The 26622-nt window shown below is 56.3% G+C and overlaps 8 protein-coding genes across 8 annotated transcripts; 4 read left to right on the top strand and 4 right to left on the bottom strand.

Annotated features, from left to right (window-relative positions):
- Positions 1-1485: 1485 nt before the first annotated feature.
- On the bottom strand, positions 1486-4167 carry MFIFM68171_04372 (RING-type E3 ubiquitin transferase; the record flags this gene model as incomplete). The annotated part of the gene is made up of 1 exon (XM_071059792.1): positions 1486-4167. The coding sequence occupies one exon, from the start codon at positions 4165-4167 to the stop codon at positions 1486-1488; it is 2682 nt and encodes an 893-aa protein (XP_070915893.1).
- A 577-nt stretch (positions 4168-4744) lies between these two features.
- On the top strand, positions 4745-5081 carry MFIFM68171_04371 (Heat shock factor-binding protein 1; the record flags this gene model as incomplete). The annotated part of the gene is made up of 3 exons (XM_071059791.1): positions 4745-4786; positions 4850-4952; positions 5002-5081. The coding sequence occupies 3 exons, from the start codon at positions 4745-4747 to the stop codon at positions 5079-5081; spliced, it is 225 nt and encodes a 74-aa protein (XP_070915892.1).
- Positions 5082-5302: 221 nt separating this feature from the next.
- ERP38 (Protein disulfide-isomerase erp38) lies at positions 5303-6467 on the bottom strand (the record flags this gene model as incomplete). Its single annotated transcript, XM_071059790.1, has 2 exons — positions 5303-5901; positions 5954-6467. 2 exons carry the CDS (start codon positions 6465-6467, stop codon positions 5303-5305), a joined length of 1113 nt encoding a protein of 370 aa, XP_070915891.1.
- A 1976-nt stretch (positions 6468-8443) lies between these two features.
- TUF1 (translation elongation factor Tu) lies at positions 8444-9895 on the bottom strand (the record flags this gene model as incomplete). Its single annotated transcript, XM_071059789.1, has 3 exons — positions 8444-9577; positions 9645-9673; positions 9727-9895. The coding sequence occupies 3 exons, from the start codon at positions 9893-9895 to the stop codon at positions 8444-8446; spliced, it is 1332 nt and encodes a 443-aa protein (XP_070915890.1).
- Positions 9896-10954: 1059 nt separating this feature from the next.
- On the bottom strand, positions 10955-12971 carry MFIFM68171_04368 (UTR1 (Associated with ferric reductase activity); the record flags this gene model as incomplete). Its single annotated transcript, XM_071059788.1, has 3 exons — positions 10955-11400; positions 11462-12833; positions 12894-12971. The coding sequence occupies 3 exons, from the start codon at positions 12969-12971 to the stop codon at positions 10955-10957; spliced, it is 1896 nt and encodes a 631-aa protein (XP_070915889.1).
- An 863-nt stretch (positions 12972-13834) lies between these two features.
- On the top strand, positions 13835-15349 carry MFIFM68171_04367 (Carbohydrate kinase PfkB domain-containing protein; the record flags this gene model as incomplete). Its single annotated transcript, XM_071059787.1, has 6 exons — positions 13835-13884; positions 13978-14395; positions 14470-14628; positions 14712-14770; positions 14845-14958; positions 15202-15349. The coding sequence occupies 6 exons, from the start codon at positions 13835-13837 to the stop codon at positions 15347-15349; spliced, it is 948 nt and encodes a 315-aa protein (XP_070915888.1).
- A 7254-nt stretch (positions 15350-22603) lies between these two features.
- MFIFM68171_04366 (uncharacterized protein) lies at positions 22604-23824 on the top strand (the record flags this gene model as incomplete). Its single annotated transcript, XM_071059786.1, has 1 exon — positions 22604-23824. The coding sequence occupies one exon, from the start codon at positions 22604-22606 to the stop codon at positions 23822-23824; it is 1221 nt and encodes a 406-aa protein (XP_070915887.1).
- Positions 23825-24803: 979 nt separating this feature from the next.
- Positions 24804-26315, top strand: LYS9 (saccharopine dehydrogenase (NADP+, L-glutamate-forming); the record flags this gene model as incomplete). Its single annotated transcript, XM_071059785.1, has 4 exons — positions 24804-24876; positions 24949-25230; positions 25295-25315; positions 25369-26315. The coding sequence occupies 4 exons, from the start codon at positions 24804-24806 to the stop codon at positions 26313-26315; spliced, it is 1323 nt and encodes a 440-aa protein (XP_070915886.1).
- Positions 26316-26622: the final 307 nt, after the last annotated feature.

Below are 26622 nucleotides of genomic sequence, written 5' to 3'. Positions count from 1 at the left end.
TGTGAGAATGTCGAGGCTCGGGGAGCGAGATCGTCTACCGTTGAAGCAAGGAGATGTGTAAGGGTAAGGTGGATTGGAAACAGTAGTGGGTTCGGTGCCCGTACCCCCTCTACGGTAGTCAGACTGTACGTCGTTGCGTCGGAAACTCTGAAGAGCAAATAACCCAACAGCCCAAAAAAGAACAGGCAGGGGACGGTCTACTGCGGCAATTAAATGGCACAACGTCCAAGATAACTCCACTGCTCCCTTAGTGGAATGCCCTCTTCCTCCGTCTAACGGAAACAACAAATGCGAAACCAACAAGTCCCCCGCTGCCGTGCCCCGTCGTTGGAGGGGTCAGTCATTCAGGGTAAAGGTCGCCTGTCGATCATGTCGTCATAAGCTGTGGGGCTGCCGAGCCGTCGACCCTGGAAATTGAAACAGGCGGCCTATCAGCGGGCCGAATCGCGCCCAAAACCGCCCAAATTTAGCGTGTGCCGTCTGAGATTTGAATGCGCCGGTGGGGTGGTGGGGAACGTGTTGATTGACGACCCCTCCTACGAGTCTTGGTGAGCCACCCATCTTGTGCCGCTGGAGCCGGCCGTGGACGACCGCATCCTTTGTGCTGTTTTGAAATAGAATAGAACGATGCGCAGGGTAGGGCAGGGCAGTTGAGGTTGCGCAGATGCTGGCCTGGCCTAGGGAGATAACGGCTCCCAAAATATACGGGAACGCGAGTCCGAGAAAGGGGAATCCGTGCCGCGAGCTTGATCCAGACCCTGCTTCGCTTCCCTTCCCGGACAATAGCGCGAGATCACCTCCCAGATAACCGAGATCCAATCTCCACATCGAAGAATCCGTGGGCGGTGGAAGGATCCTGGGGCCCATCGACGCCTTGTCAAATCTCACACACAGTAGACGGACGACTAGCAAAGCCAACGAGCCCGGTCCATCGGAATGGGCTAGGCAAAAGATGTTTGAAGACAACGCGCGCCGCATCTACCAAGTCCGCCGTTCTAAGGAGGCATGATGCGGCAAATACGTAACGGACGCGGACTCGGCCTGCTCACCAAACAGCTCTCAGCGGACATACGTACCCGACATGCTGGCCAACCGTCGTTAACTTTGTGTGGAACGGATCGCCTCAATCCCCGCCAGTCCCTGTTGATCACAGCAGACAATTCTCCACATCCAGCCAGTATTAAGTGCCTCGGTAGTGATCGACGGATGAAGACTCCGAAAATGCCAGGGCAAGACGAGGTTTCTTTCAGACCAAGAATGCGATCGAGGTTGAATTAATAGACATAATCGCTATGAGGCGAGAACCCCCCCCCCCTCGCTATAGACGCTACAGGGCATAACACGCCCACCATCAACCTATTTGTTGTACAAGTACAGTCCATAGGGCATGACCAAAAACCCAAAACGTGGAGAGAGGTCCCCGTCCCCTACCAATAACCGTCCAGCCCTATCCGTGATACTTCTATCCCGTGTCTATCTTGGTATCTACAAAGGCGGCAGCTCCTCCCGACAGATCGGACACTGCAGTTTATACCTAAACCATCCCTCCAAACACTTGGTATGAAAGATATGCCGGCACGGTGTAACCATGTACGCCCTCCTAGCAAAGACACCTACCAACCCGCCCGCACCGGTCGCCGGCGCCGCCGAACTCGGCGACCCGGGAGCGTCCTTGACTCCTCTTGTAGCTCTCACCACAGGAACCTCCAACACCTCGGTGCAAATCGCGCAGTCAACCGTCCTCAACGACATGCCATGCCTCATGAGCTCCTTCTCCCTCTCCCTCCTGCGCGCACCACCAGCATCCTCCTCCCCACCGCCACCGCCACCGCCACTCCCATCAGACCAAGACCTCCCCCTACTCGCGGTAGGCGATGACCCGGCGCTCCCCAGCCCACCGGAAGACGACACCAATCCAATGGGCAAGCCCCCGGCCTCGACGTTATCCTCCCTCAACACGGGATGGTAATCCCACACCTCGGGCATCCACCCCTGGGGGATTCCGAACCTGGGGCCTAGCACGTCCTGCACAGCCAGCACGAACAGCTGCAGCCAGATCCAGCCGACCAGGAACGCGAACGCCAGCGGGTCGGGTTCGACAAAGAGGATATTGTCGTGGCGCAGGTAGAAGTAGGCGAATGGCAGGAGCCGGAGGGCTGACTGCCCAGCCATGAAGCGCCAGGCAAACGCCCGGCGGCTGTTGCGCCACACGTTACGCCGGATCTGCGGCACCCAGAGGGAGAAGTACGCGAAGGCGAGACAGTTAAAGTAGGCCGCGCGAGCCCGCGGCGCCCAAGACGACGACACGGCCGTGAGGATGAAGATGGCGAGTCCTATGGCGACGAACGACGCCGAGATGGACGCGAAGGCACTCACTCGCGGCCGGTTGTTACCCGTGGTTGCTGCTGCGGTGGCTGTGGCTATTTGAGGGATCGGGACGGCGCCAGCGCCGGCTGCCGTGTTGTCGGCGATCTCGGCGTCGATGTCCTGATCCGAGGGGATGATGATCGGCGGGGATGGGGGACGGAGAGGGCCTGCGGTGACGGGCAGCGGGAGAGAGTCGGTAGCCGTCGTGGTAGGCCGAGGACTAGGAGTTGCTCTTGTGGCGGTGGGTTCGTTGTTGCTTCTGTTTTGTTCACGCTCGCGCTCGCGGTTGCGCCGTTCCGGTTCTTGGTTCTTGTATATTTCCGCCAGGAATCCGGCACCGATCGACATGGACATGAAGGCAGCAAAGGTGAGGATGAGGGAAGCGAGAAATGTATGGGTAGCGGAGAGACTCCAGGCTGACGAGCCTGCAAAGACCATGCCGTCGGCCAGAAGCATCATGGCTACCGTCTGGAAGCTGATGCGACCGAGGGTAGACGGCGTGTTCGACTCCTTCATCTGCGTCTTCAGTAGCCACAACTGTCCCATCATGACAGCCGCGAGCCCGAACACCCACAACTTCGTTCGCGAGAGTAATACCTCCGACTTCACACCAACGAGGTGCTGGCCCTCAACAGAGGGGAAGAGGGGAGGCCCCTTGGACTCGAGGTAATAAGAGCAGTCGGGAGACCAAGCGACGAGCGACATATGAAGTTCCGGTATCCTTTTAATAGGTGCTCCAGTAGGAAATCGAAGCTCATTCTCCAGCTGGTCCACCAGGGAAATAAGTGGTGCATCAACTGCATCGCCGGCAATAGGGGCGGGGGCAATTGGGTGTAGCTGTAGATACATAATGTACTCGCAATGCGGCAGCGGAATAGAAACGTCGTCTTCCACGACAGGAGTCCATGGGTTGCCGGGATCCGTGAACCTGCTTCGTTCCTTTTTGCGCAGAACTTGATCCACTGTCTCGTTCAGAAGCTTCTGGCTCGTGTGAAAGAATTCGGGGCCGGGTGCGAGATGGGGAAGACCAAAGATGCCGGCAAACTTCTCGCTCGTCGTCGACAGGAGCATAGAACCCTGTTTCGGCCAATGCACACCGTGAAGCCGGATAGCGAAGCTGGCGGCTGGGCTTTCTTCGTCCTGGAAATCGGCCACAGCCGTAATCTCCCTTGCCGTCCCGGCTGACCGTGGCTTCTTATCCTCCTCTGGCCTCTCTTCGTACACACCACCGGCAGCATCCTCCTGCAACTTCAGCAGCACAGTGCCGTAAGAGCCGGTGACATTCCACGCCCATTCTACATCGCCTTCCAGCCAGTCGACGTGTGGAGCGATGGCAGTCAGGTTGTAGCCGCTCGCCTGTCTCACCACCGAACCCGGCCGTCGTATCCATTTGCCGTACACCGTTCCCGTAGCATTCTGCCATGTCCTGCTAACCGGGCCGTGGTCCCACTCGTCGGTCCCATCACTCGGCGGATAGGCGTTCCGGCTCCACTGACGGCAGCGGTCCTTGAAGTGGCTGAGATCGTTCCAAGCATAGCCGTCAGACTCTCGGAAGCCCGTCAAGTTCAGATATCGTGGCGTCTCCCACGGAGGCGGGCCCTCATTTATGGCATGGGGAGAGAAATCGCCCCAGCTAGTGCTGTTCAGGACGCCGTGTGCTGCTCTTTGACGGCCAAGCCTAGCGACGCCGACGAAGGGAGCTGCAATTAAGGCCGGGCCATCGTTTCGTGAGATGAGGGTAAAGAAGAACAAGACGAGAAGGAACCATATCCTCGCATTTTCTCGTGTGAGTGAAGGCATTTTTGGACTTGCCAAGCTCGCGGGTGCTACGACCGAGAGAGACTCATCTTCTGTTAGCGGAACGATATCAAGATGTTCAGGTGCAAGCAGTCTCGAGTTGGAATCCTGGGTGTCCGCGTTGTTGGAATTGTTGTTGTGTTTGGGGGTGCGGTAGCGGGGAACAGCCGGAGATGACGATGGTGCGTAATCCGCAATCGTTTAAAAATGAGTATCGTCATTCACGAACATATCCAAACTTTGTGGGCGGTTTGGCTGTCGGCTGCCGGTGGCTTTCAGCGGATGAGCTTCAGATGCCCGAGCTGGGGGGGCAGGGTGCAGAGGTACCTAAGTACATCCTGGTTCCACTTCTCGTTACAGTGCCTAAGAGCACCATGTACGGTACGGTACGGTACCTGGCTGCATGATCTTCCCACCCTGTCCAAGGTAAGCACCCACACGGTATTAAACGCAAGGCAGGGAGGCATCTCTGAAAGTCGAAGACATACGAATCGTCTCGTTCTCGTTCTTGATAAGCCCTCGCTGTCGCGATATCGCCCTCAAAAACCAAAACATCCTCGCCTTCAACGACGCACCAGCCATGCCCCCAAACAACGAACCAGCCACCCCCCAGGCTAGCAACGTCAGTGGGCGCTCAACCGTCCAAAGCTTCAGCGTGTCTCATCTTGTCATCTAACTCTTTCAGACATCTGACGATGCCCGCGCTGAGCTCACCGTCCAACTCGAGGACCTGCTTAACACGCTGTCCAACAAGTTCGCCGGCGTGTCGAGCGAGATATTCGCCAAGAGTGAGTGTCCGCTAGTCCACAACTCGCACACGAAGGCTGACAGCCGCAGTGGATGAGATGTCGCGTCGTCTGGACAATCTCGAGGCGCAATTGATGGCCAGCAAGGACAAAAAGTCTGCGTCTGGCTGAAAGGCTCTATTCCTACAATGTAACTCGACTGGCGTTCATGGAGTTCAGAAGGTATAATGTGACGGAGTGGAACATGATAGATTCACATGCAGGGATGCTCCGTATCAGAACTAGTCATTTATAACGCCTGGCCCCGCGCAGAAACCAACCGAGAGTTTGACCCTCACATAGCATGCCTGTCATCTAATGGTACATTGTTGATTGCACGATAAAACAAAAGCTTAGAGCTCATCCTTCTTCTCCTCGCCAGTCACCTTCTCGATGAACTTGCGCAGGATGTTGGTCTTGCTCGTGAGCTCGTCCAGCTTGGACGGCGCCAGCCCGCCCTTCTTGAGGATGCCCTCCAGACGCGCAAGCTCTTTGGCCGCATATCCCTCGCTCTTGCTGAGCTTGTCAAACACCCGGATGTAGTACTCGGCGTACTTGTACTGGGCGTGCTCTTTGAGGCTCTCGGCAGCCTTCTTGGCCTCGCTAAGCGCTTCGCTAAGCGAGGTGCCGCCCGTGTACTTGGCCACAACAGCATCAAGCGCCTCGATCGTGCCGGCCGTGTCATCAACACCGCCGCCCGCAGCGCGGTGGGTGCCGGCCTTCTCATTGAGGAACGACACGAAAGCCTCTTCGGAGCGTCCGCCGCTGTAGTCTTCGGCAGTAGTACTACCCTTGGGGAAGAACTTAATCGTCGGGTACGACGTCACACCGTACTCGTTGGCGGTGGCCTTGCTGTTCTCGGCATCGGCATCGACCTTGGCGATCACGACGCCGGGTTCGTTGGCAAAAGTCTGGGCAAGGGACTCCCAGGTGGGTGCAAGATTCTTGCAGTCTGCAGATTATTAGGCATGAGCTCCAATCAAGTGGGGACTGGGACTACCTACGGCCACACCAGGGAGCAGTGAAGGCCACCAGGACGTGCTTGTCACCGCCAACGTTCTTCTTAAAGGTGGCATCGGTGAGCATGACCACCTCACTAGGCGGCGCCAGCTTCTTCTTTGCCTTGATGCCGGTCTTCTCGGTAATGAAGGATGACAAGCTCTCCAAGTCCCGCCCGCCGTTATACTCAATCGGCTTGTCGCTCTTGCCGTCGAACCACTTCAGCGTAGGGAATCCCTGCACGCCGAAACGTTTGCCCAAAGCTCGCTCGGCATCGGCGTCGACCTTTGCGATCTGGACCTTGTCCTTGGCGAATTCGAACACCTGGGCGAGCTCCTCATAGACGGGAGCGAGGTTCTTGCAGTGGCCGCACCACGGGGCGAAGAACTCGACGAGGGTCGGCTTTCCGGACTTAAGGACGACCTTGTCGAAATTATCCGGGATGAGATCAAGTACGGCGGACTTGGCGACAGCTGCGGCCGCAAGGCCGGCGAGCACGAAGCTCTTGATAAGCACCATGGTGATCTAACCACGGGAAGTTGAACGGGGGATTCGCAACTAATCCGAGGAGAATTGTCTCAATGCGACTCTAATGGTAAGTCAAGGAATAGATAACACCGCCCAGGCGATGTTACGATGAACACGAAGAAACAGTCGCGGGTGGCAACGGGGCCAAGAGGGATTCAAGCGATGCTTTGAAATCCGCGAACCAAAAAGATGCCAGTTTGCCAATCCCAAGCAGGTTGATAGAGGAGCTCTACCCCAGTCAGCCCGCCACAGCCCCCAACCATGTCGGATCTTACAGTGTAAGCCCATGAAATGATGCACTGTCCACATTCACCGCTCGATAAGAGATCGTTATCAGCCCGTGAATAGGCCAAGCCACGCGCCACACTCCACCCCACCAAGCCACCGTCAAGCAAGCCCTCCCGCACAAACAAAAAAAAACTCAGCCATTTTCGCGAAGCCCGCTTGCACCACTCGAAGATTTGGCCAGCCCTTTCGCGACAGCAGCACCAGCAGCAGCGCATTTCGACGACACAAGCTCCCGCCACTAAACCAAGCATTTCCGTTTCGGGAAATTAAAAGCTCAACAAACCGTCAAAATGGCTCACGAGAACGTCTGGAACTCGCGCCCGCGCAACTACGGCAAGGGCTCCCGCTCTTGGTAAGGAAGATAGCCATAACATGGGGAGGAACATTTAGGACGGGGTGCTGGGTAAAACACAAAGAAAGAAGAACATGAACTGACAGTGATGGCTTTTTCCGCTTCTAAATAGCCGCGTCTGCACCCACACGGCCGGTCTGATCCGCAAGTACGGCCTCAACATCTGCCGTCAGTGCTTCCGCGAGAAGTCCGCCGACATTGGCTTCGTCAAGGTACGCTTTACAACAGAGCCCGAGTTTTCCAAACCCTGCCCAGCCGAGACGACATCACACCGCAAACCCCAACCCCCTTTTTCTCTCCCTCAAGGGCTTCCTCTCTGACCCAATTGCCCTCCACAGTACCGGTAAACGAACGAACCACGACGGAGTTGGTGGGGGAACGGATGGGTGAATGATGGGGAAAAGGGGGAGAAAGGGAGATGAGAATTGACGACATTTTGCTGCCGCGGGACGAACAACGGAACAAAGGGACCAACATGACCCACGACGGTGAACCGATTCCAGGGGAGAAAACGGACCAAGGCATGGGCGAATTAATGGGCAAATGGCAGTTTTCTTGCCCTTTTTGCTCAGAGCGTGCGCTGGGAGTGAGTGTGCGTTGGAGGGACGGGACCTGCAATGCTTTTGGGCTTCTCTTTTTTCCGTCCATGGAATTAGCCCAGAGTTAAAGCCGGCTTACTTTACAAGTGGGAGTTGATACGGTGTCTTTTCTCTCTTGCCCTTTTGCAGCGGGAAATGCAAGCCTGAATCCATCCATCCCCCATTCATTCGTTCATCTTTCTGTCCATACCCCATCATATGTGGCGATGATCGATGTGATGGGAGAAGTGTGGGGAATCGGGAGGTTGTAGGGGGCCTCGGCAAATGTCAGGGGCTACGGTATGAGAGTCAGCGAAACTGATTTGATCAAAACTTCACTGAGGGGAGGGTCCGTGAACAGTGGTGAAAGCTTTTTTCCATACCCTTAGTCACCGATATCGTAAAAGCATTGCAGCTGGGTACCTTGACGGATTAGGGCTGAAATAACCGGTTCAAGGCGTACGGATATCATTTGTATCAAGACTCGTTGAGTTCATTGTCATCAACCTCTATTCCTTGCTTCATGTATCTCTATACTACAGGATTAAGACAATACCAGAAGGAGAGGGGAGATCAGCGGGCCCTGAGTCCATGGGCGGCTCCCAAGAACGACACCTCAAATGCATCATGACATGTTTGTACAGTGTTCTCGACTCCGCAGCGCCTGCCCATCCATGAAGCAAGAATCCCGACCCGGTTCCGCTCATGCCTCTCTTATACGATACTACACCGCCATTACCGTCGCAAGTTTACTCGATGATGCGTGTAACGAGACCAGTGGCCACGGTCCGGCCACCCTCTCGGATGGTGACGCGCATACCAGCCTCGAGGGCAATGGGGTGGTGGATCTCGGCAACCATCTCGACGTTGTCACCGGGCATGACAATTTTGGAGTCAGCGTCTTCGGTACCCTCGGGGAAGGTGAGAGTGCAGGCCTCGTCGGCAGAGCGGATGAACATCTGGGGGCGATAGTTTTGGTGGAAGCCCGTGTGGCGGCCACCTTCCTCCTTGGAAAGGGCGTAGAGCGAGAGCAGGAACTTCTTGTGGGCAGTGACGGTGCCGGGCTTGGCGACAACCATTCCGCGCTTGATGTCCTCACGGCGGATACCGCGGAGCAGGAGACCCGAGTTGTCGCCGGCCCTGGACTCCTCGCAGGACTTCTTGAATGTCTCGATATCGGTGACCTTGGTCTTGATGATTTCGGTGCCCTTGCCGACGATTTCGACTTCAGCGTCCCTCTTCAGCGTACCGCGCTCGACACGGCCCGAGACGACGGTACCACGGCCGGAAATGGAGAAGACGTCTTCAATGGACAGGAGGAAAGGCTTGTCAGTGTCACGCTCGGGCGTCGGGATCCACTCGTCGACGGCCTTCATGAGCTCATCAATCTTCTCAACACCGATTTCAGGGCGCCTGCCTTCCAGGGCGCAGAGGGCAGAGCCCAGGACGACGGGGGTGTTGTCGCCGTCGAATCCGTACGAAGAGAGCAGCTCGCGCATCTCCATCTCGACGAGCTCCAACATCTCGGGGTCTTCGAGGGCATCGACCTTGTTGACGAAGACGACGATTCTTTGGACACCGACCTGGCGGGCCAGAAGCAAGTGCTCACGGGTCTGGGGCATCTGGCCGTCTGAGGCGGCAACGACAATAATGGCGCCGTCCATGCTAGCAGCACCCGTAATCATGTTCTTGATGTAATCGGCGTGACCAGGGCAGTCGACGTGCGAGTAATGGCGGTTCTCGGTTGCGTACTCGAGATGGGTAGTGGAGATTGTGATACCACGCTTCCGCTCCTCGGGGGCCTTGTCAATGGCCCCATATTCGAGGAAATTTGCCATGCCCTTCTCGGCCTGTCTCTTGGTGATGGCAGCGGAGAGTGTTGTCTGCACGGGTCCCGGTTAGCACCGAGACGCATCACGAAGGCATTCCCTGGCGAGTGAATTAGCTTACCTTTCCGTGGTCGACATGGCCAATTGTGCCTGGAAAGCTGCTGTTAGCATTCAATACTGGGCCAGCGACCACAACGGCATACCAATGTTGACATGGGGCTTGGTGCGCTCGTAGACGGCATAGGTGCGAGCAAAGTTGAGAACCGGTGTCCTGGTCTGGCGCTGCAGCGAGACCAGAGGGCTCGCAGTCTGTCTGAGTGAGAGGCGCGCCGTGCGCAGGAACGGAGCAATCGTCCTTAGGGAGGCAGGCATCTTGTACTGTCGCTCACAGAAAAACAACCTAAGAGAAAGGAAAGGAGCGGAGATAAGGGCCAACAAGTCTACGACTGCTGGAGTGAGGGTACTCAATTGGAAAATTTAGGTTCGTCCAAAATTTAGCGAATCGTGCCAGCGCGCTTCATGGGTTCATGCACGAGCCACTTCGCGCCTTGTGCTACGCTAGAGTTTCACGTGCACCCGTGAAGAAACGGCACCCAGGCTGGGCCTGAACGGAACAAATCTACACCTAACACGCGTCGAGAATGTTTCGTCCTTGGACAAGCAACGTCTGCTGCTATCACCCAACGCTGGGTATGATTGCCTGCTTTACACGCTACAAACTAAACCTCTTCCCCAACTCCATACCCTAATTAACGAGCAACGAGCGTCCAAGCATTGATACGTCTCACTAAGTGCAAGCGCAGCTTCCTTGAATAGATTGTCAACCCTCCACAATTCCCTTTCTGGCCTGGGTAGGACAACGGAACTCCGACGTCTCATTCTGAGCTTCAACACAGCCCTTTTCTTTCCCCGCGTTTTCGGTTTCTCAATCGTGTTCCTGCGTAGGTCAGGAAAACATACCATTCCATACGATATCCAACAGCATATGGTTAGTCCATGATAGACGACGACACGGCTAAAATCCCTGATGCTCTGTGTTTCTCAGGTCTGGGAAGTAGGATAAAGGTGATGGCAGAAGATTTACCAGCCTATCAATTCCGCGATAGCTTTGTGCTCAGTCATACACTCCTTTACCTACAGATGAGAACTTATTCGTGATATCGCAGGTCTATCAATAATAGAGGGACCCAGGGCGTCGAAGCCTTTTACAACGCCTGTTTGTCTAGCTACACACGCGCCCTGAACTCATTGGCTGGTTCTCTAGCAGGGGCTCTGGTTGCGGCCAGTATCCCAAAGACCCGAGACATGATACCGCCTCGAAATCTGGGTTTCATAACCCGGTGATCTATCTAGGGTATCTAAGTGGTTAACAACGTCTTGAACTCCTCTTGTTTGACGCCTTTTCCCCTCCCGTGACACCCCCGCTTGTGGTTACTTCTCCCACTCCTTGAAAGCCTTCTGCCTCTGCCTCGTATTCCACCCTAGTTTAGCGCTGATACTGTTAATCCAGTCCTCGCTCCTCCTCCCGTGGGGTTGAACGCAGGCAAATGGATACCGGCTGGCGCTGACGGTGACATAGTCGCCGGGCCTCAGCTCGACACGTTCCCTGCCGTCGAAGCTCGCCCACGAGCTAGCGCGCGCGTCGTACGGCACACCGATGCGTAGCACGATTGTGTCGGGCAGGATGACGGGCCGGAAGGAGAGCGTATGCGCACAGATCGACGTGACCAGCATGACTGGGTTCTCCGGGTGGCACAGGGAGCCGCCAGCGGCGAGGTTGTAGGCCGTAGAGCCCGTCGGTGTGCTGACGCAGATACCGTCGGCCGAGACAGACGTGAAATGCTCGTCGTCACCGAAGATCTCGATGTTCGACATTGCTGGAGTGGAGCATTAGCGAGTGAGTAGAGTTTCGGGGGAGGAAAACGGATGGGGGCTCACTTGGGTTCGGTCCCCTGTCCACCACAACCTCATTCAGCACCTCGTATGTCCCGTCCGGCCAATGTGTATGTTCATCGTCCTTCTCCTCCCCAATCAGCTCCTCCACCAAATCCCTCGGCTGCTCTATCGCGCCGCTCCCCCCTTCGGCCTCCTTGCCCTCCTCCGTACTCTCAACATGCTCGCCGTCATCCGTCAACATCGACCTCGTTTTCTGACTCCTCATGATCGTTGCCTCAAACCTCAACCTCAAACTGACCGTCACCCCCTCATTGAAGGCGTTTGTCAACGTCTTTTTGTAGTCGTCAAAATCAAACTTTGTCAGAAACCCGAGGCTCCCAAGCGCAAAGCTCAACACGGGCGGCACGATCCGCTGAAACAGCCAACTGGCATAGAGCACGGTCCCATCGCCGCCCAGGGTAACCACAAAGTCAAACGTATGCGGCCGGGCCCTGCACATCCCCTCATCCCAATACCGCAGCCTCTTGGCCACATCCCAACTCGCCTCCTCCGAGACCTCTCCGCTGGCGACGTAATCCCTCCTCACCTCCTCCACCAGCCCGGCCACATCGAACCGCTTATTCTCTTTGAGCTCGCGGTCCACATAGATGGTGTATCGCACCTCCCTCTCCCTATCCAGCAACCACCTGCACAGCTCTCTCGTCTTGACGATCAGCTCGGGGTCGTATATCTTTGTCAGCAAGAAGATGCTCTTGACCCGGAACCTGAGCCTCATGCTGCCCAGCCGCCGGCTGAGCTCCCTGACCCCCCACGCCATCTCGCTCAGCTGCTTCTTCGTGAGAAGCCTGCTGTTAGGGGCGTCGGCTGACGCGGAGCGGGCGCCGAGCTGCGACGGCGTCCGGGCCGACATCATTTCGGCGCGCCATTGCTTCTCGTCGGCCTGTCCACATGTGCTGCTGCTCAAGTCGCCAGCATTTTCATTGCTGGCGTTGCTGTCAATGTCCCTGGCGCTGACGGTGTGCTTGAGGGTGGTGGTGAACCGGGGGCGGGCGGATTGCGGGTTACTGGCGCTGGTGTTGCCGTCGCTGTTGCTTTTTATGTCTTTGGGGTCGACTGGGCGGTCGAGACCGGCTTCGGACGAGATGTCGTCCGCTTGGCAGGTTGATGTGCCGTCTTCGTGGTGGCGGATGCGGTGGATGTTGGGCGAGGAGTCATGGTGCCGGTGGCCGTCGCCATCAGGTGCTGTGTGTTGAGGGTGTGATTGCCTTGATCGCTGCTGGTTGGCGAGGAATTGGTGGACGAGACATTCTGTCTTGTGTGGTGGCGGGATTGCCCGGCGGAGGTGGGGGGGAATTGATTCACTTCCGATCAGGGAACACTTGCGGCGGTAGGGGTTTGCTGGATCAAAGACGACCTATCACGGCGAACATTTAGCACCTAAGGGTATGCGGGTTCGACAGAAGCGTGGGTTTACCTCGACGGAATTTCGATCTTCGTCGCTCGCCGATTCCTCGAACGAAACTCGCCTGTGCGAGTCGGTGATATCAGCCATCGTGCCTGCCGGAAGGCTGATCTCAAAGATGGTCCAAAGCCAAGTCTTTCTGTTCGCTAAATTGCCGTCATCCAATCCCCGAAACCGTGATAAACGTCTCGCTGCTTCGGCAGACGATGGTGGGCTGACACATTATTGTTCTGCGGTAACGATAGATCATGGTGAGGGGCGGAGCAGGTGGTGACGACAAAACGGCGAGTTCCGGTAGGGTACCTTCCAGTCGCCTTGCACTGCGTCATAGCGGGGCAGATACCGCGGAGTACGATCCCTTCCTAGTTTACCTTACCGAGCAGACCCCTTCGGCGTCTTTGTTCCCGATCTCAGGTAGGTACCTCGGGTGCCATTAGGAAAATAACCCCGAGGAAGCTCCGCAGGCGTCTCATCTCTCTCAGTCTCACTTATGACTCTGTAATAAGCATCGAGTCGGGCCGCCTGCTTCTCATCACCTCAATTATTTTCACGCCTCATTTATACAGCATGTAAGTCACACACTCACTACCAAAGGATCCTCGGCCGCGGAAGTGTGTGCCCAAACCGGGACATAAACTACTCCCTGGTTGCATATTACGGTTGCGGAGAGGTCTATATAGATTTTAGAGCGGAAGGGAAAAAGAAGGATGAGGGGAGGAGGGGGGGAGGGGAAGGGAGAGGGGGAAGGGGTTCGACAAGATTAAGCCTAGAGTATCTGATGTGTAACTTTTGCCTCCTCCGATGCTGACACCGATGCAGCCTCATCAGACAAGACGATCTCAATCGGGCTACCCCAAGGCAAAGCCACCACTCTAGCCCCTAGACGGCCGATTGTGTGGGACAAAGCCCGTGGTCGTGTTGGGTTTGAAGAGTCTCATGAAAAAAGCAGCGAGATGAAGCACATTATCCTCGTAGGCGCCTGTTACCTAGACACGATCCTAACGTGAGTATGGCCTCTTCGTTTCGCCTTCCAGCAACGATTACGACGACCGCGGGGTTATGCATCATGTAACTCACAGCACGGACATGTTTCCAGCGTTCCTCATTTTCCCGAAGAAGACTCCAAACTACGGGCAACGGCAGTACAGGTGCGACGCGGAGGAAATTGCCCCAACTCCCTCCAAGTCCTTCAGCAGCTCGTGTCTGCCGGCCCGCACAAACTCCGGATCGCACTGCACCTGGTGTCGTGCCTGCCTGACGCCCATGCGGCTGCTACGCGCAAGATCCTGACGTCCTTTGGCGGTGATGGTTCCGACACCGCCGTAGACTTTAGTCACTGCTTCTACCGGGAGGGACATGAGCAAGCGGCGAGCAGTTACATCATCCGCAGCGGTGAAACGGGCAGCCGGACCATTGTGAACTTTAATGACCTTCCGGAAATGAGTGCCGGCGAGTTCGAAAAGATCGTCGAGACCTTTACAGACTACGGGGATGAGTGCTGGTGGCATTTTGAGGTGCGCCGCATCATGGGCAGCCAAGAATCCGGGTTTCCCGGCTACGGGAGTGTGCCATGGTTGACTTGTTCAAGGGCCGAATCCCGGAGACGACGCTGAGATGCATCCGGCACATCCGCCAAGCCATGCCTGGCAGCACGATCAGCGTTGAAGTCGAGAAGCCTAACCGGGAAGGGCTTGCTGAGCTCGCTGCCGAGGCCGATGTCGTCTTTTACTCGAGGACTTGGGCTGAAGTAAGTTGACATTCTTGTGCAACGCCGACGCAATACGGTTTTCACGGACCAGTTGCGAGTCCCGTTGCTGAATCACGCACCAGAGCCAAGGACACGCCGGCCCGGAGGCTTGTCTGAGGGCTGAGGCGGCATCATCGAGAGCGTAAGTGTCCACTATCCATTAGTGCAGATACTATTGTGGCTGTAGACACAAACGTCCTGACAATATACACTTAGCTCTTTCATGCTCTGCACTTGGGGAGCACTTGGTGCCGGGGCGCTCTCGCTGCCTAGTGGCGAATACATTCATCATCCTGCAACATCATCCGGGGAGACAATCTCAGTGGTAGAGTAAGTTGTTATCGTTCATTTGATGCCTCATGCTGGTGGGGATTGAGGATTTGCGTTTTGCTGCAGGTGGAGAATGGCACACCTACAGGAGCTTGGGGAGAGGTGGAAAGGGACATGGCCAGAGGGCGAGACCGCGCCAATTGCAACCCATATCGCATTTTGCGTCCCGTCGGAATGTCGCGGTCATACGTCAATGCTTGCCGAGGCTCCATGTCCATTGCGCTAACAGCTCAATGTCGCCAGCACTATCGGCGCGGGTGATACGTTTATTGCTGGGATGCTGTACGGGCTGCATGTTGAAGCCTGGAGCAGAGATGCAAAGTTGGCGTTCGCCGTGGGACTGGCCACCAGAAAGGTCCAGAGAGAGGGCTTTGCAGGATTGGTATCCTAGCGTGCTGCAGTTTTCTCTGGGGGGGCAGCCGCTGTGGCGTGTGTCGACATCTTCTGTACCGAGCATGTGTCCTCGTGATGACGTGGAGAGAGCCAGCCGACCTTCTCTGGGAGGCAGCAGGTGGACAGGGGTGAATCTGTTGAGTTGCGAAAAGGTGGAAAGGGAGAAAGGGAAATCTGACAGCTCTCTCGTGATCATCTGTCCGGAAGCTTTCCCCGCGGCGGGGTTCCAATGTCTGGCAAAGTGGAGGGCCCAGAACTCTGACGAGCGAGCAGGCAACGTGAGGGCCGAAAGTAACCCGCCCACAGGATCGCCTAATGAATGCAAACCCGTGTCTCTCGAGCGGGCAGCAGGAAAAAAAGCGGTGAATACCTGCTAGCGGAGCGACAGTGGGTGTGCTGGCTGAGCATATGGGCCGATGCGCCAGCCCAGAGCCCACTATTTGTGTTGCACGGAAAATTGTCTTGTTTCCTCGGGGGAAGACGGCATGATTACGTAGTACGTCACACGGCCGGAAAGGGAGAAGAACCTTCTCGCGCCTCGTTCCAAACCATGCCGCAACAAGCGGCGCGCCAGAGGGTTTAGCCTGTAGAGGAGGGTTGAGCAGGCACTGTAAAACCCATGCCCCGTGTTGCGCCAAAGCAGCCAGATTAAGACGCGTCGTGCGCCTGTCCCTTCGGTATCCGGATCGTCGCAATCGGCTCGACACTCGGTCGCCGTGTTAGCCACGATAGGAGGGCGCCACTACAGTCGCTTTCGAGAGCGACAAGTCATATGCAGAGGCAAGAGGTATCCGCAGCCAGTGGAAGGCAGGCGCGCGCGACATGACGGAAGAGCAGCGTGCGAGCGCACAGAGGCGGAGCGGAGCAGCAGTACGACAAGAGGGCTGGGGACGAAGAAACAAACATGCAGGCTTGTTGCCGTTCCTCTTCTGGATGGCCTGCCGCAGTGGAAAGTGGAACGGGAACATGGGAAGGCATGGGTGCGCCGCCCTGACGTTCTCGGCGACTTTCCTTTTTTTTTTTTTTTTTTTTTTTGTTGTCCACTTTCGTGCCACGGGCTGTGGGGTGTGGGGTGTTGGGTGTGCGTGAGCAAGTTCAATTAGCGGGACGGACGATGCAGCGGATCGGCCGTTCTTGGGAATGGAAGGCCTGAAGTTTGCGAGGGCCGAGGGTGCTGCCTCCGCCGCAAAGAACATGCACTTTGAGAGGTTTGTTGCAGCGCCCCGCATAAATTACATGGTCACCGAAAGGTAGGTTGGACGGGCGAGTGTGCCGTCGTCGGTTGGCGAAATGGCAGTCCCATGTTTCGGGGCCATGGAATTAACGGGTCACGGGGCGGCTAGCGTCCTTAGTTCGTGCGAATTCCGAGGCCGGGGCCTGCGCTGCTGGCGCGGTCAGAGTTACTTGTGGGAGGCGCAAGGGCGCAGTCCACAGGGCTCAGAAACAACACCCCCCTGCACCAGGTCAGGTAAGGCAGGTAGTGCACTAAACATATTAGGAGACCCGGGTCCCCTGTCACGGACCTACTGCCGTTGTGAGGGAAGGCGGGCATGTAACTGTGCCGTCTCGCCCTCCCTTCTTGCGTGGCCGGGCCGGCCAGTTGATGATGGCTTTATTCGCGTGCTGCGGTGCCTCGGCCTTCGCCAACACATTTGCTTGGAACTTCGGCCGGGTGGACCAAGGGCCAAGACACCTCGCCCAGATTGAACCAGCCCCTTGGACGGCACCCTGCCAGAAACGCGACTATCGGTAGTTATTGGGTGGCGGGCATACCATGCCATTGCAGCACTTCTGCCACACAGGTACCGCAATATCGAGACATGGGCATGCAACTACACGACGAAGAAACAACCTTGGAGATGGCTGCGTGCCGTGCATTGAGGGTAACCAACCGGTGAAAAGGGTTGCGTCCCCACAATGTCGCAAGGAAGCCGTCCGTGGGTCCAGTTTGGCCCTCTATGAGGCTTGTTAAGAACAGCCGCAAAAATGAGACCACCAAGTAGATGGTTGCGGCCGGCTTGGAAGGAGCTGTCATGATGAAACGAGCTACACATGTCTTTTGACGGGCCTCCAAGTATGGCAGTCCTCCCAGATGATCCGGCGCGAAAGTCGGCCAACGGTAGCCTTCATGACTTTGCCCCAGGTGCCGTCAGCTCCCGCAACGAGAGGGACCGGGTCCTTTCGAGGCCAGCTTCATCAGGGGGCAATGTTGTAATTACCGCCTAGTACAGAAGTGTCCATCCGTGCATTCATCATGGCGGTTATTCAGGGTGTGCCACCTTGTCAATCTCACTGGATTCGCCGCCCTATCAGCTGTCGGTGACGATCCTTCCACATACGGGAGCCGTCGTATAGTGTATATACGGTGTACCAAGTGATATCCATACCGCGTCTGCCCCCGCAGGAGCAAAAAATAGGCTACACCTGCGGCCTGGTCAGTGGGCGTTTGCATGCCGGGAAACCGCTACTGTGTAGGTTTTAACGTTGTCCAAACCTCAGCTCGCTCGGGCATCAATGTCCCGGACGAGTCATGATGGTCTGGGAAGAGGTTGCGTGCCAACTCTCTAGTGGTCTCATGCGGCACGCATACCTAGTAAACCGCTCCCAATGAGCGGAACATCGATCGCCAATCCTCACAGGGGATGCGATGCGGCAAATGAGCCACAAGGGATGCCGGCGCCGGCTCGTGAAGGAGTCGGAAGAAGACTAGCCGCTAAGCAGCGCGCAATGGGAGCATGGCGGGCTGGAAACAGCTTCGGGCATGGGTCCTAAGGGTGGATCTCTCAGCGTGATGACAGGATGCAAACAGGGTTCTCTCGGTGTCGGCCCCGCCCAATGAATGGAATGATGGCCCTTGGTTTGACTTCCCAAGGAACTGCATCCGGGACAGGGATCATGGAAGATTTACGGACGCCACCACAACGTCCCGGCAGCGCTCCTTGCTATCAGGTTGCATTGCAATAGTGCGGCTCGTGCTTCAGCAGAAGACTTGGACCCTGTCGCCCTCCGTGTGGGGACCTGTGACTTGGGAAATACGGGTGTTCAGTGTTCTGGATGCCTTTTTGGGTCAATGAGACTTTGCCGACCGAACGGTTGAACCCCGGCTAGCGCCTCGTACCAAAACGCGCTCGGAGAGGTTGATCAGATCCCAGTGCTGTCCCCACCTTGGAGTGACCCGGTACGGTACAGGCGTCTTTTATCGATGCCCTACAAGTAATGTTACGGAGCACGTAGGCGCTTTTTTTGATCTTCAGGAAGGATCGCCGAATCTTTAATCCCGAGTTGTGCTTCGAATCGTGTCCATGTAACAGACCGGCTTTCCAGCAGTCAACGACGGCCCAAACAGATGTGGAGGGTTGTCTGACAAGGAATGCATGTACTCTTCACTCCACACGTTACGTACTATGTACTCCCAATCAGCCACGCCCCGCAAGAATCACTCCAGGTATTAGCCTTGTCGCGGAGGCTCGGGGCAATTGTGCTCCCACAGTAGGTCAAAAGGGACGGCTGTACTTGCCCAGTACATCCAAATTCTTCCCTACTGTGTGGTTGCCAGTTCTGATACAAGCCCCACCAACAACGCCATTCGAGGCCAGCGAGCCCATCTCCATGGAATGGGCGACCGCGGGATACTGATCGGCAAACAGCCATGGCCCCGAGGCAATCAAACCATGATTCGACACAGGTGAACTTCCCAAACTCGAGCGACGTAGCCCCGAGAGACAGCGGCAAAGATGTGCTGGCCATTAACCATCCGAGGTGGAAATAGCACTTATTTGCTGACTCGACCGCGTATCATGCAAGGTGCGGTCCGTTGATGAGGTGGGAGAAGACGGTTTTGGCCGGGCAGCGAACAGGAGGCTGAAGTCGTCACGGCAGGCGGCATGCGCAGAACGCGGCTGCATTCGCGACTTGGCCCAATAGGCTGTGGGGACTGAAATAGTGTACGGAAGTACCGCACTACAAGTGCCAAACTTTCTGGTTCAGTGAGGTGGATGCTAGTCCCATCCTCGGCGTCCCTTGCGGCGAATCATGTTTCGGCTTGCGCAGCTCATGGTCGCTGGGGTCTCTGCTGTTTGATGTGGGCATCATTGAGTCGGGCTATGCAAATCCATGTTTGAATGGATGGCGGATCGGCAAAGCGCAGTCCGTCCTTCGGTGTGGTTCGCAAGTACTACTCTATACCTTGCGTACACGTACAGCCCTTGCTCCAAGCGACTGTGAGCGGGGCAGTAGGTAATTAGCGAAGATCAACGAACACTTTGAAAATAATAATAATAACAATAATAATAATAAATAAATAGATAAAAAAAAAAAGAAAAAGAAAAGAAGCGAAGTTACAGCTTGTGCCCGCACCACCGAGAAGGTTTGCTGCAGCGAATATGTCGATTCATTGGTTGTCCTTCGCGGAACATTAGGCCGTAAGGTGCGTGACGCTTTAACTAGGTGTCCTCGAACAGAACGTGAGGTGGGAGGAATTTCGAGGAAGATTCGCTCCATCTCGGCCAATTAGGCAAGTCGTGGGGAAAGGGTACGATCTTGATAGTGGGATCTCGGCTGGCTGTGGAGTGGCATCAGTGGGACGCGCACGACGTTGGGCGGGCATGCCACGCACGGAAAGGTACTGCTGTAAGGCGAAATAAAGTACCTCACTCTCCAGATGTACCTCGAGATGCCCGACAATCTGCCTGTAATTATGAGTGGTTAGCACCTGAGCGGGGTGCGCAGGTACCTGTGCATTCATCCCAGCGCTTGTATTTACACATAACAGGGTCTTGCATTGAACGCCTAGGCAAGCAAGTCGCTTCAATGGACTGTAACATAGTAAGCAGTTATCCGTCGGGTACTCGGCTACGCATTGACCGCTCCTTCTTCCTGAGGTACCTCTTGCACCCAGTGTACCTTGGCTAACGTTGCATGGGCAGTACCTTAATTACCCAGAACTTTTCCATAGGTACTCATGTTGAAATTACAGCGGGTTACAACATCCCTTGCCCAGGCACCCCAAACAACCCCTCGAATAATCACATGAAGCCCAAGGCTCTGCTAGCCGCGCTTGTGTCCCAGCAACCTAACATCAACCAGAGAACCCGGCAAGAACCCGTCCGGCCTGTTCCAAAGAGGCAGTGGCCTGCCAAAGTCGCATGTTACCTGATCTCCATGTGCATCGACCGGCGACTGTTCGGCGTTTCCTTTTCCCATTCTCTTAATTCCCGTCAGCCTCAGCCGCGGAGCCGATACCTCAACACGCACCTCGCCGAGACACCATCACAGAAAGGAGTCACCAGAACCAGCTCGCTTCGAATCCAGCGAGACCCCAGTCACTTAACCGGAGCTGTTGAGATCGGCCAGCCATGGCAGCCATGGGCAAGTTATGGGATTCTGGCGAACCACTCGGGTCGTGCCAGGCCAATCTAGGAATGTGCCATCCAACACGCAGTTCATAGTAAGGCCGGGCCCGAGGCTTGCTTGCTGTTGGTGTTCTGTGGCTCAGACATGGGCGAAGAAGCGAGTTCTGAACGAGATTCAACAGGAACGCTTGTCGCCCTAGGTATCGTGCCAGTGGTGTGTGTCCACTACGCGGCGCAGAGCGACCAGTCGGAAGGCAGGTGCTTTGTACAGTACTCCTGTGCCTGATCAAGCTCCTTCAGCCAGTGGAACATTGAGACATGCGGCCATCACTCACTCGCGGCGGTTCGAAACAGCTGCGCTCGCATCCGCTCACACCACCTCCTCGGTCGTCTTCTTCACCCACCCCCCCCCCCACCCATCAGCCAGCCTGGCCGATCTCTGATGGAGGGCTTCGAGTCAGACCCTGTCAATCCACCCCCCAGGGCATTGTGCTAGGGCTCCCTGCTTGGTCGCAGATGGCGGGCATACGCGTGGGGACCCAAGCCGCTTCCACAGTCGAACATCTGAAAGAGCGAGGCCGACCAAGGTAATTACCGTACCGCTTGCTTGCTTGAGACCCGCACGGGTACATCTGGTTTCGATTCTCCATTCCGCCTCCTGCAGGTCGTCCAGCGCATGCAACCCATCACCCCTCGGATCATAGAATGGCACTGCCTTGGCAGGTTCCAGCACCAGCCTTCTGAGTATGTACTGTGTACAGTACATGGTGCCTTCCCAGCTCTGCTCGGAGGCCCAAACGTCGCTCTCCATCCCGCCAATCGTTGTGCGTACCCGAGATACATCCAGGAGGTACCTGGAGGCCGGCCGCACCAACCCTGCCCCCCACTCAGCCGCCAGTGAGACGCGGGCCAGGGTTTTGGTCTGTCTGTTCCCATGGGACCCACTGGAGCACACGCTGGCGTGCGTGCCGGCTCCTTCTGACATGCTGAGAAAGGAAGCAACTGGCAAAGACAAGGGTTCGTCCCAAGCCGTGGCGGGCACCGGGCTTTCGACCATTACCGCGGCCAGCGGGCTCGACATTGGCGCCTTTCTCTCACACGACCTAACCTGGCCCGGCTAACATTAGCTCAGGCCCGTCACCGCGTGGGTCCCGGAAACCAAAAGGGAAAAAAAGGAAAAAAAAAAAAAAAAAAAGAAGAGCTGTCTTTCTCCGTCCCGCGTCACCCACTGGCTCCGCTTGACCGCCCACCCGTTCCCCGACACCCCAATCCTACCATGTCCACCACCCATAACCAGCCACGGACAGCCAACGGCGAGGAATGCGGTTTGGCTCTTTGCCCCTGCGGCCCCGTCCCCAGACCCTCTTTTCACTCAGCAACGCAGCCCCGACCGTGCAGCTCCATGGGACAAAGTCGTGCAGACAAGGAGGCCCGAAACCTTTTCATCAGACCCTCACCTCCCCCCCTCCAAGGTCAGCCAGGCTAAACAATCCCTGCGCGCCAATATGACGCAGGCCTTGCGAGCCAAAGTGATGGAACAAGCTCCGTTGTCACGCAAGTCCCGTACCCGGCGCGCCAAAGCGGCAGCCAGGCTCCTCGTCATGTACACTACCAGCAACTATTATCCTCTCCTTCTCCGGTCAGACAGATCGTCTTTCCCAAACTAGGTTTGATTTCGCTCTTGGTCACTTGCCGTTTTCACGCCCCTTTCACGAGATCCTCATTCCTTTCTCCAGAGACCATATACATATTGCTGTCACCATCCCTCCCTCTCTCTTCAAGACACCCTCTTGGATCGATATCAGCCGCGGCCTGATATCTCGTACCATCCTCTACCACATATCTCTCCGTCTACCTTTTTCTGTTGGATGTCTTGCCAATAAGCACTTGCTGCCATCAAGATGATGCATTCTCTGCTCAACGCCAGCGTTGTTAGCGTACCTCATAACCATGCTCCTAGCGGTGCCTATACGGTCGACACAATGCTCAACGAGATTTCGAGGCAGCTCGTTGGGAACACAAAACGATATTCGAGAGGCTCGAGTGGGCAGCAACGAGTACCCACTGCCATGAGGATATCCAAGCCCGGCAGTGCCAACAACAGCCCGAGGTCATCGACGCTGCAATCACGGAGGAGGACCCTGATCGGTGATGGTTTCCAGGGAAGGCTGGTGTCCCCTGCCGTGGACTCGACATATCTGCCCACCCCAGCTTCAGAGATCCCGAGCGAGCCCCTTTACGAGCGGAATTCCAGACCGGCACGCCCCGTCAGTTGGCACCCGTCACCGCACTATCACACACAACAGCCGCTTTACCCTCAGCAAGGTAGCAGCACGCTCGCCTACCCATACTCAACCTACAGCGAAGCCGATATTCTGGCGAGCCTACAGCACCTGCCGCCGACCCCGGCAATCTACTCGGGGTACGCGTCACCCACAGAATCTTTCTCGCCGCTCTCGCTTCCATATTCGAGCTTCGGTTCCCAGCCGGTCTACTCGCCCCTAAGCCAACCTGTGCCGACACAACTGGAGCAGCCGGAGCAGCAACACGCCCCCGCCGCATTCCGCTCCTCCCCTTGCGTCGACTACAACCCGGCCGCCGCTCTGCCTGAACTCGCCTATCTTCCCGCTCCCCAATTAACCGACGATTCCCTCGCCTGGGAGTCGTTTCCTCCCGGCAACTCTCTACTCGACCGACACACGGCACCCCCCACGCCCGAAGACTTTGCGTGCAGCATCATCTCAAGCGACGCGGCAGCACCCGACGGGACGGGAACAAGAGGACGGAAGGAGACGGCATATCAACCCGTCATTGTCGACGACGGCGGTGACGACGAATCCGACGGCGAAATCCTGTACGGCATGGGCTTGTACGACGCTCCAGACCATGGAAAAGGAACTGCCAGTGGCGGCGACTCGTCTCTAGACATGCTGCATCGGTCGGCCATCTTTTCGTTGTTGGGTAGCAGGGATGCAGAACGTGCACGAGAGGAGGAGGATTGCCCTGATACAGGAAAGGGCCTTGGACTGAAGCTGGAGGATGCTTGGGAGCCGCCTGCGAGTGATGACGAGGAGGATGCGGATGACGATGCGGATGCTGACGGCGAAGGGCACGACGAGTGAATGGGCAGAATGGAGTGGCTGGCGTGGGTTACATCGATTAGTTCGCCCTTTTTTTTTTTTTTTTTTTTTTTTCCTTTCCTCCCTTCGGCTGTGTTTATGTACATAGGAAGCATGGCGTTTTCGGATTGGATTGGATACATGGCATGGACGCAGCAGACAGGAACTGGGTACAGCATAGCGCGGGCACGGTCACGAATATGGGCAAAGTAAATGGGCAAAGGAGAGTGGATGGGTTTTCGGATTGGCGTCTCTCATCCGGCGTTAGAGAGATATCCGGCCTATATATTGGAAGGCATTTGGGTTTCACGACCCGAGAAGTAGATATAGCTACAACCTAAAGACCAAAAAAACAGCATAGTGTAGCTCTTGAATTAGTCCAGCGCCGTTTTGACAAGCAACTCCGAGTTTGAGCCGGGGATGGTTTCAGTGTCCTTCCGCAGTTATCCGCGGTGATTGACTTGACCCGTCTACATGTACGCAGCTTAGGAGAACCTAGCGACAGATGCATTCGGGCACTATTGGAACCAGAAGGCCGTGGCCTTGTGCGTTTGTTGAGCCATACCCAGGACGGGATACTTTTTCGGCTATGAGATGGAAGTACATGAGTGTCTTAAGGTACAACAAGCAGCGCACTCGCCCCTGAGCCCCTCCAACTCGCTACCCCGCCATAAATTACCCCTCATTGAAGCCAACCACACAAAACTCTGGGCCGTTATCGGAACGGGGTTTCAGGAAAGCAACCCGTACTGGATGTTGAGACAAGCTGCAAAAACCACAAATCCAAAACAACGTGTCGTTGTCCGCAGCCGCTCTTTCAGGAGAATCAGCAAATCCTCGGCAAAGCCTCGTATTTAGGCAACGGAACACCACTGCCCAAGATGGCGTCCCAACAGTAAACAGCCCCACCCCACCCGCAAGTCATGGTCACTTCGGCAGGTTGAAGCTAACCTTGTGACTCTGCGCCTCTAGCAAGGTGCTCATGCTCGGCGCGGGCTTTGTGACGCGGCCGACTCTCGACATCCTCAGCGAGGCCGGAATTTCGGTGACGGTTGGTATGCAAGCTCTCGGGGCCTTCCACTTCCACTCACAGTGCACCCATTGACCCGGGCGTAATGCAACAACAGCCTGCCGGACCCTGGCCTCTGCCAAACAGCTCTCCAAAGGCGTCAAGTCGGCGCATCCCATTTCGCTTGACGTGACCGACGACAAGGCGCTGGACGCCGAGGTGGCCAAGCACGACCTCGTCATCAGCTTGATCCCCTACACTTTCCATGCCGCCGTCATCAAGTCGGCCATCCGCAACAAGAAGAATGTTGTGACGACGAGCTACGTGTCGCCCGCGATGCTCGAGCTCGATGCCGAGGCCAAGGCGGCCGGCATCACCGTCATGAACGAGATCGGTCTGGGTATGCTCCTTTTTCTCCAAGCTCGCTTGGCATACGCATCCCAAACTAATTGGCTCTCCTACAGACCCAGGGATCGACCACCTATGTAAGAATACAAGTAGAGTATAAACCGAGCATACCGATACTAATCCTTCCTAGACGCAATCAAGACCATCGAAGAGGTCCACCAGGCTGGCGGCAAGATCCTCAGTTTTCTGTCCTACTGTGGCGGGCTGCCGGCGCCGGAGGACTCGGATAACCCGCTTGGCTACAAATTCTCGTGGTCTTCCCGGGGCGTGCTGCTCGCACTGCGCAACGCAGGCAAGTGGTGGCAGGACGGTTCCGTCGTCGAGGTGGCTGGAAAAGATCTGATGAAGACGGCCAAGCCCTACTTCATCTACCCAGGCTTCGCCTTTGTCGCCTACCCGAATCGCGACTCGACGGCCTACAAGGAGCGGTACAACATCCCCGAGGCGCAGACTGTCGTCCGTGGCACCCTGCGGTACCAGGGCTTCCCACAGTTCATCAAGGTGCTCGTTGACATTGGTTTCCTCGAGGACGCGCCCCTCGACATTCTCTCGCGCCCCGTGTCCTGGAAGGAGGCCACGCAGGCCGTCATCGGCGCCGCCTCGTCGTCGGCTGCCGACCTCGAGTCGACCATCCTAGCCAAGGCCACGTTTGAGTCGGACGAGGACAAGCAGCGCATTCTGTCCGGGCTGCGCTGGATCGGGTTGTTCTCGGACGAGCAGATCACGCCCAAGGGCAACGCACTCGACACGCTCTGCGCGACGCTCGAGAAAAAGATGCAGTACGAGGAGGGGGAGCGCGACCTGGTCATGCTGCAGCACAAGTTTGAGATTGAACACAAAGACGGCTCACGCGAGACACGCACCTCGACATTGTGCGAGTACGGTGACCCCAAGGGCTACTCGGCCATGGCCAAACTGGTCGGGGTGCCCTGCGGTGTGGCCGCTAAGCAGGTGCTGAGCGGGCAGATTTCCGATAAGGGCATCCTCGCGCCAATGAGCTCGAGGATCAACGAGCCGTTGATGAAGGAGCTGAACGACAAGTATGGCATCACCATGGTTGAGAAGACCATTTCGTGAGCGGTCCTATCCGGGTGAACACACTCTCGGAAGCCCAGGGGGAATAAGTATCTAAAAGAAGGAACATGCATTTCGGCAGAGTACCCAGCCGGGGTCTGAAGATAGATCACAGTCCGAAAATAGAGGAGCAATGGGTATAGAGAAAAAGGGATTTGGCCATCTCGCATCTTGTGGCTGCCAACCTCACTAATTCTTTTATGACTTGTGTCAGTAACTAATTTTGATTCGGTATTTCGCTCGGGGCGCTGCAAACGCCACACGGAACCAATCACTACAGCCTCCCCTTGGACATTATCATGATGTTTGA

This window comes from Madurella fahalii (assembly GCF_045866475.1).
Source record: "Madurella fahalii IFM 68171 DNA, scaffold_2, whole genome shotgun sequence".
In the NCBI taxonomy this organism is placed as follows: Eukaryota; Fungi; Ascomycota; class Sordariomycetes; order Sordariales; genus Madurella; species Madurella fahalii.
Note: the sequence above shows the minus strand (reverse complement) of the source record. Positions and strands in the feature narration are given on the sequence as shown.